The sequence below is a fragment of the Sitophilus oryzae genome, unplaced genomic scaffold (assembly GCF_002938485.1).
Source record: "Sitophilus oryzae breed Bouriz unplaced genomic scaffold, Soryzae_2.0 scaffold_494_pilon_pilon, whole genome shotgun sequence".
In the NCBI taxonomy this organism is placed as follows: domain Eukaryota; kingdom Metazoa; phylum Arthropoda; class Insecta; order Coleoptera; family Curculionidae; genus Sitophilus; species Sitophilus oryzae.
Genome location: NW_022147078.1, coordinates 2753423 through 2762441, shown reverse-complemented (window position 1 = coordinate 2762441; position 9019 = coordinate 2753423). Strand labels below are relative to the sequence as shown.

The 9019-nt window shown below is 37.8% G+C and overlaps 1 protein-coding gene across 3 annotated transcripts; it reads right to left on the bottom strand.

Annotated features, from left to right (window-relative positions):
- Positions 1-743: 743 nt before the first annotated feature.
- On the bottom strand, positions 744-8783 carry LOC115886700 (C-terminal-binding protein). Of its 3 annotated transcripts, none has more exons than XM_030905964.1 (4): positions 8498-8783; positions 3536-4863; positions 2226-2395; positions 744-2159 (listed from the first exon to the last, which is right to left on the bottom strand). In XM_030905964.1, the coding sequence occupies exons 2-4, from the start codon at positions 4632-4634 to the stop codon at positions 2091-2093; spliced, it is 1338 nt and encodes a 445-aa protein (XP_030761824.1). In that variant the 5' UTR covers positions 4635-4863; positions 8498-8783; the 3' UTR covers positions 744-2090. The 3 variants fall into 3 exon arrangements, with proteins under 3 accessions (XP_030761824.1, XP_030761826.1, XP_030761825.1); XM_030905966.1 differs by having other exon boundaries at positions 3542-4863; XM_030905965.1 differs by lacking the exon at positions 8498-8783 and adding an exon at positions 6747-6878.
- Between the last annotated feature and the right edge of the window lie 236 nt (positions 8784-9019).

Sequence of the window (9019 nt, the reverse complement as noted above, 5' to 3'; positions counted from 1 at the left end):
TACGGGCTGGAGCAGAATTTGTGTCGTTAGAGGTCATTTTTGTGTTACCAGCGACAGTTTTAGCGATTTTTAATAGGTTGTTTTGTGTAGCGAACTTTGTATAAACTTTATTACAATGGTGATTTGTTCAGCTTTCAAGTTTCATAGGTAAATAAAGCGTTTTATTATTGAATTTTATATTATATGTACTTGATATGACGTCGATACTAGTTTTGTATCTTTTGTTAACTTTTTAATACTTTTTTTTTGTAATTACTTAATATACCACCTAAATAAGCAGCATACACCATAGGCGTAGTCAAAAAAAATTATCAAAAATATATCTCTTGCGTGTTATTGGTCCTTGTATTCTTTAGTCATAACATTTCCAAAAACTTTTTGGAGCCACTCAAGGTTTTTCTTCAATCATATTACAAATCAGCAGTTACGGCGTCCAGTTGGCTTGGAAATGACGATCGATGGCAGTCCGTGGACAGTACCAAACGGTACCCATATAAAATGACAGCGATCTTCACTTCTTAGCCTTCGCTGACGCCGTTTTTTTTGCTCATATTGTACTAGAATTTAATTTTGCTTGCGCAAATCAGATGGGTAAACAGAGGCGTACACGAAAAGAAAGAAAAAAAAGATTTTTTATTTTTATATAAGTCAATTTTACAGCTCTACGGTTTACAATCTGATTGATCTTAACCTAATATCCAGAGTAAAAAAGGATCTGTCCGTTTTTTATAATTCTCTCATAGTTTTTTTTTGTTTTGTTTATATTACTATTATATCGCTAAAATTAAAACCACAGCAGTTATTTTCATATATTTATTTTGAAAATTTTTGTGGAAGTCCATTAGCCCTAAACAACTGTCCGTTTGTGTGTCACTGTCAAAAACCTGGAGGGGGAAAGCCCGACTTCGCCATTTTTAATCAAATTTTTCTAGTTTTTGGCGCTCGTCGACGTGGGTTCGTTTTTTTTACAAAAATATACTGAGCGTAGCACACACTTCTCGACAGTCTAGGAATGTGATAGTATTACTAGGCTCCCCCCTCTTCGGGGCTTATTTTTTTCTGTTCAATTTAACTTGACGCTTCGCAAAAAGTCCTTCAATAATTATTTATGTACAGCGCAAGCATTTTATTTTGTCCCACATTATCGAAGCTTCACTTTTTTTTTATTTCCGCGGCTAATATACGGTTTTAGTTTTATAAGATAAAAATGAAAAATTTTCAACATTTAAAAGATATTATGGATGTGTTTCTGGGGTAGAAATATACTACTGGTTAAAACATTGCACTTATTTAGGATACCATGTATAGGGATCCATTTAAAAATAAAATTTAAAAAAGTTAAAATCTGTTAAATGTTGGACAAAATAAAACGCCAACTTTGTACCATTTTTTATATATATAATATATATAATTATTACACTCTAAGATCTTTAACACGTTTAGATTAAAGTATCGGGCTAGCTTTTTTTTTATCCATTCGTACAACGTGGCAGCTCATAACCTATAAATCACCGAACAGAGAAAACTTAAAAAAAAAAAAATGGAAAAACTGAACAACAAAAAAAAATCGAACGTTAATATCAGTAATACCAAAAAAATTTCCTATTTAAGTAAAAGAGAAGAGAAAAAATGAAAATAATGCACTATGTATCAGTGGTGTAGTAAATTAAAACTAAATGATTTACATTTATATACTATTTAATGCTGAACAATTTTATTTTTACTTTTTTTATTTGTTTTTTTTTGCGTTTTTTCCTTTGATTAAATGTACTACGCACTAAAAATAAAAGAGACCGGCGCGGAGACACGCGCGCGGGAAATACAAAACCAAGCACATTTTTACAGGATGAGAAAAAATTAGAGGGGGCCGTTTCGTCCCCCCCCGAGAACTAATAACAGAACCAGAACGAGCAGAAACCGAACAACTAAGTGTGTTTTGGGTTTGTGTGATGTGTGTGAAGATAGACTCGTCTCGATATGTATGCCGCCGCTGATGGCGGCCCAAACGAAAACATGACGACCATAACGATGACGTATGACGCGCGTGACGATGAATCTGAAGGCGGGGGCAGGGCGGCGCCTCCGCGACGTTAGTGCACCTCCGACGGCTCGGGCTTGGGCGGGTGGTGGTTGGCCGCGGCTTCGGGCGCGCTGATTGGCTGAAACAAAACATTAGTACGGCATATATAGGACGCGTAAAATAGTATGCGTCAAAGATTACTTACGAGGGCGTGCGGCGGCACGGCCACGGGCCCCACGGGAGGCGCCGGTTGAGGCGTGGGAGGCGCCGCGCTGGGCGTGACTGCGTGGGGAGCCTCGTGCGGCGTCGTCGAGTGCGCTTGCTGTACGGGCAGCGCGCTCTGGTAGTAACCGCCGTTAACTCCGGCCGGTGACACTGCAAAAGATACAACGATCACGGTATTATGAGTAATTGCACAACAATTTCCAATGCACGTGATCAACTTTGACTGACAAGCGGTGGCGACAGCGCTGCCAGATTGTGATAGATTTATGAGGTGAATCTTAATTTAAATTTGATAAACAAATTTTTTTATTATTATATTGATAAACAAGTTTTATTTTTAATTTAATAACTAATATTTTAGTGATTAATTGATTTATTTGTTTTATAGTTGATTTTACTTGTTACATATTGGCAAAAACTAGTTCATTATGAAGATTATTATAAGTGTTATTATGGGTTATTTATTTATTGATGTACATCTTACAACGCCGAACGTGGTAATAACAAGTAAGAGGGTGCTATTAATGCACAAACTAATAATCACAGAATTTAATAAAAACTAACTTTGAAAGTGGTATAATGTGCTTATCAATCAAACTTACTTTTCTGAATGCAGTCAAGGCTAATAAAGGACCTTTATCGTCACGTTCTCGTTCAAAATAGTAAAAAAAGGGAAGCCATAAGCTCTCTGCTTCGACTGTTTAAATACTTTGGCATATTTTCAACACATAATTTCAAGAAATGCAATAAAAAAACTCGAAAATTTAGTTCTTAAAAGAATTGTTTGTAATTTTCAAAAAAAGATTACGAAAATAGGCAAAAACACGAGAATTACTAACAAAGATTCAACAACAATACAATATTATACAAAATAATTACTGACACTAGGATAATTACTTGTCAAATAATAAAGGACAACATTGCTGAACACGGCGCAATGTCACCAACATAGCGATAATAAAATACGGTTCAAACGAATTTTTGCAGCTTTAATCTAAATAAAATATCTGTTACAAACATTTGCTCTATAAAGTAAAATGAAGAGCTGCTCGGTATTTTAAATTTGATTAATGACGTGCATCGGAAAATGTTTTGCGATTACAATAGGTGTTTTTTTATTATTGAATTATTATTTGATAAGTCATGCGACCACCTTCGAATAAAAATATTAAAGAATCATAGCATATCAAAAAACTTAAGTGGGGCGTTAAAACTAATTATGATAAAAAGATAAAAGACTTATTGATACACTCGTTGCTTATTCTTTTTCGTGGGTGGCCTGAGCATTACCTGTACCTTCGGGGTAGGAGCCTGGTCCCATGAAATACTCCTTGTTGACGCAGTTGCGCAGACACTCCGGGATGCGTCCCATGATGGCGCGCCTGATCTCGCTGGCCGCCATCTCTCGTAGCTCCGTGGCGCTGGCGTCGCTGTAGAAGGCTGCGTGCGGCGTGCAGAGCAGATTGGGCGCGTCCTTGAGCGGCCCGCTGAACACGTTGTAGGGCTCGTTCTCGTGCACGTCGAGAGCTGCCGCGCGGATTCGGCCCTGCTTGAGGGCCTGAGCGAGGGAATCGTCGTCGACGAGGCCGCCGCGCGCCGTGTTCACCAGGAAGGCGCCCGGCCGCATCTGCTTGATGGTGAACTCGTTGATGAGGTGGTGGTTGTGCTCGTTGAGCGTGCAATGCAACGACACACAGTCCGACTGGAACAGCAAGTCCTGCAGGGTGTAGACGCGCGTCAGGCCTAGACTCTTCTCTATGCCGTCGGGCAGGTAGGGGTCGTAGAAAATGACGTTGAAGCCGAATGCCTTGGCACGCAAGGCAACGGCCGAGCCGATGCGTCCAAGTCCCACGATACCCAATGTGTCGCCGCGTATGCGAGCGCATCCTTGCGCTGCCTCGCGCACCTGTTCAGGCCCCGTGAACTTCTTTCCCTCGCGCACCATGTTGGCCAGCCAGTAGGTGCGCCTGTAGAGGTTAAGGATGAGGCAGAGCGTGGTGTCGGCGACCTCCTCGACGCCGTATCCGGGCACGTTGCACACGGCGATGCCCAGCTCTCCCGCCGCCTTGACGTCGATGTTGTCGACGCCGCTGCCGATGCGCACGATGATGCGCAGCGTCTTGAACTTCTCCAGGTCCTCCTTGGTGAGGATGATGGTGTGCCACATGAGCGCGCCCACGGCCTCGTTCAGCACCTTTTCGTGGATCTCGCTGGTGCTCTGCGCGTCGCAGAAGGCCACCGTGGCCACGTCCTTGAGGATGGGCATCTCGATGGAGCAGTCGCGGCCGTCCAGCAGCGCCACGAGGGGGCGCGCCTGCATCGGGCCGTTGGAGATGGGTCCGCGCGGTTCGAACCTGGGCCGTTTCGCCATCATTTTACGCTTGTCCATTTATCGCGGGCGGTGGCGAGCACGCACTGCACTGCTCAGGCGGCGCTCGGCTGCCACGTCATAGAGCGAGGCACCCGCGATGCTGCGCGTTACCGTCGCGCCCCTACGCTACACAACCGCGACCTAGGTACGACCCTTTTTCTTCCTTCTTCACTGGATCCTTTTTTTCTATTTACGTTACGCTCCTGGAGGCACCATCGGCTTCATTGTCGCACATCAAGGCGCCGACCTGCAAAACGTAAAAGTTGTGTAAAGCCATTTTTTTTAATATAATTAAATAAACTACACTTAATGCTAAAATTAAACTATACCTTCCAGAATTGTATATTGAATAATATAATATTTATATAAAAAAATACTCAAGTACAAGTAGGTAAAACATTTTTTTTGATGATATATAAAGAGACTCTACACAGTATCCTAAATAAGAACAAACGCTACAGGCTTTTCATAAACTTAATTTTTCTGATTTTCAATATCCCTGAAATGTGCATTCTTATATGGGACGGCCGTGTATACATATAAGAGGTATAACAACTTTTTAGTATAGATAGTGCCATAATTCGTATCACCATCAAATGCAAAACGATAACAAAAAAAAACTTTTTTGTCTCTTATCTACAAAATCTTTTTAAATCGCGCTTTGCCGCTGTTTTTTTCTTCCCGAGGCTTTCTGGAACTCCGCCGCTAACTTTTTTAATTAAGTTTCCACGAAAAGCTCGTCGGTAGCGTCAAAGCTTTCGCTGTGTGTTGTCTCAACTTTCTCGCTCGTTCCACTTCGATATTCAACTTCGGTTAGTTATCTTCAACTTTTTACGAGGCAATTTATTTATTAATCACCTTATTTCTCTTTGCATAATCTTTATATAACAGAAAATTAGCGGAAAACACCGATTTGGGACATAAAAATTATTTATCAGAAAATAAAGTTGGTTATAATAATGTTCATTTATACAAGATGTCTCAGAAATAAGTGCAAGTATTTTAACTGGTACAAAAGTTCAACCCCAGAAACACGCCTATGAGTTTTTTTTGGCGAAAAAAAAAATTGAAAATTCGGAATTTTTTTGGATTTTTTTTATTATTTAATTAAAAAACATAATTTCTTGATAATATGACAACATAGGTAGTAGATCCAGAAAAGATCCAGTGGTTCTCAAAATTTGAGCAAAAAATCTTTTTTTTTTTGGAAATTTTCAAAGTAAAATAACTCCGTTATTTTTAACTTTTTTTTTGAAAAACGATAAAGAGAAAATATGTTTCTTTTATTGAGATCTACCACCCCTTAAAATACTTGCACTTATTTCTGGGACGCCCTGTCTAATTTCCGGGTTTTTTTTCGTCTGAAATTGTGGAGAAAAATACATCAAGTTTTGACTCATCCTGTATACAATACAGAGATGTTACAAAACTAGGTGTGCCAAAATACAATGTATTTTGGTTAGGTAAATAGAAAATTAAGTCTAAAAATTTGGATATTTTTCTAAAATCACCCATTATAGAATATTCAGTAAGTATGGCATTTCTGGAATGAAAATTTAATGACAAATCCACTAAAGTAAAAAAATATACAACTATCCATTTAGAAATACACAACTTAGATCGAAAATATGTTTAAATTATACTGTATATATAGATAAAAAAATTAAAATATACTTTTTGGGAACACTGGATCATCCTGTATAATACCTAGTCTTAATTTGAAACTATTGGGACACAATACATGCTTGTATTTCATTCAAAAGCAGGCAAAAACGCATTTTTTTAACGACAGTTTCAAGAAACGAGTTAAATAAAAAAAAGGATAAATAAATTAGATTACTTTTGTGATAAAATTAAGCGATTTAGTGCTGATTTGAATCGACTGGCACACAGAAACCTCGCATTAGTTGGTTATTTAATCCGAAATCATGGAAAAACTTTGCCGGGCGCGCTTCTCTCCAACTCCCCTCGAAAGTTTGCCGTACGTCGCGCAAACTTTTCGCCGAAAACTTTTGCCGACTAGCGGGCGGCAACTTTGCGGGCGAATCCAAACTTTTATAACAATAATTTTCCTCGGGGATAATTTCCCCCAGTCGCACGAACATTTTAATTGGATTCTCTTCAAATTACCGGCAAATAAAACTTTTAAGCTTTTTCTTCTCCGCTCTCTCCCGGCACAACTTCGAGGCTATCTCCAAACTCCGCCGCACCACTTCCTATTTACCAGATTTTTGTTTTTCTTTTGAAAAAAAAAATTGACACGCCAAAAAAATCTCGTTTAATTATGTCATAAAAATGTTGGTCGTGGCTAATGGTCCGCTAAACGTGCGAATAAAATAAATCAATCGTCCGATTTTTTTGCGTCGGGATTTATGAATAAATTTATTAAATAATTTAGACTAATAAATAATATCTGCCCATCCTAGTTAAATCAAAATATTCTCTGTTTAATTCAAACAGTTTTCAGTTATCAAATTAATTGGTGTTTATTGACAAATTAATTTATCGAAAAACATATAGGAATATCAGTAAAAATTGGCATGCACGTCGCAATGTTGCCACGGTTACTTTTTTTACCTTGACTTTTGATAGTGTCAAAGAAAATTTGTAATTTTGTCGCCGATTTTTCACATAAATTTTAGACACAATACATTTTCTTTTATGCATCTACATTATTACATTTTCTATGATCACTACACTCACAATCTGTAAACTAATATCTAAAGCCGCAAAACTTAAGCAACAATATCAATTTTTACCTCTCCAACGCAGTTTAACAGCAAAAGAGAATCGCCATGATCTTTTTCTTATTCAAAATAATTCAGAAAAGAGCAAATAAGTTGCTGATTCCAGCTAATTAGTGGTTTTGCTATTTTGTTGAAAAAATCTCATGACAATCAGCAACGTTTGCCATGACTACCAATATAAAGCTTTTTTTTATTGGCTAAGCAGAAACTAGAGCCACAATCAGTGAAAACTTTAAAGGAAACAGTAGTTCATCCAGAGAAATAATTTACTTTTCAGTGCAATAGTGAACTTTCAATGTTTCCTCTGATCTCTTTGAATGTATTCAATGGTGATAAGAGCTAATTTTACTGCATTTTTTCTGTTTAAAACCGGAAGATTATTTTATTTTGTTCGTCCGTCAGGCGGACTATTAGACACTCCAAAAAAAATATAAATAAAACATCAACACAACCTGTCAACTTACCTTAAATATTTCTGAAAAAAATAGTAAAATTAGAGGCAATTGGGGAATAAAAATAAACAAATTTTAATTATATTTTGCACGAAATTCAATAAATGCATAAAATAAGCGATTGATAAACACTAAAACAAGTTTTTTGGTAAAAAAATAATATGAAAAAGTTTTAAGATGTCAAAAATTTTGACATCATGGAAAAATACGATAAGTTGTCCATCAATGGATCAACAAAAAAGGAAAATTCTCGTATATTTTAATTAAAAAACTGGGTTTTCTTTGCGAGAACTGAATATTTACGTGCATAATATATTACATTAGAAAGCGCGTTATGTTTACATGCGCATTTTCCTGATTAAAAATGAAAACATCTGAAAATTTCCAGTTCGTAATGGATCGGCGAAACGTGCACATTTTTTGTTTACCCGTATGTTCGCCGATCAAGAGCCGGTAAAACAAATAGTGTTAAGCATTATTTATTATATCACTTGATCGTTCGCCTTTTACCTATCCGCCGTGCTAGAGAAAGCTTGCTTGTACGCGATACACGCAAGCCAATGCTCAAGGTGTTTAATAAGGCATGCATGCCGCTTACCAATCTTTTCTACTACACCATTTCCATCGTCTCACAGCCAAATTCGAGTTAAAACAAGGAAAAAAGCGTAAAACTTCTACTCACCATTAAACGAACTTGTCGTGGCGGCAGAAACAAAGAGCCACGCTGCTAGATTCCAGATAGGAGCTGACCAGCAGTCTTCTTATTTTGATTGCACATAAACACTTTCACTGGCGGCTCAATTCTTATCGCAGAAACGTCGACGATTGGCCTTTGTTGCGCTAATTGGGGTCCAATTGAAAAAAATACGGGCACTTTCGTAAATTTTTTGTAAAATTAACTTAGGGCTCACAACATCCCCACTTTGACGCATCAAAAATGGCGGACGCGCTCTGTAAATCGAGATTTTACATACCGTTGCTTCGCCCATCACCACTCATTTTCAACCTCGAACCTGTCTCCATCTACCCGACAATAGCCACACTTCATTTAAATTAAATTAATTAACAACATTTTAACAGCTTTTCATGCGAAATTAATGGTCAAAATATAAAACAAATGATTTAAAACTATTAATAATTAATTAATAGCGTCCCAAAATCTTTAAAAACTGCTTTAAAAATCAGTTTTGTCTCTGATTTTTGT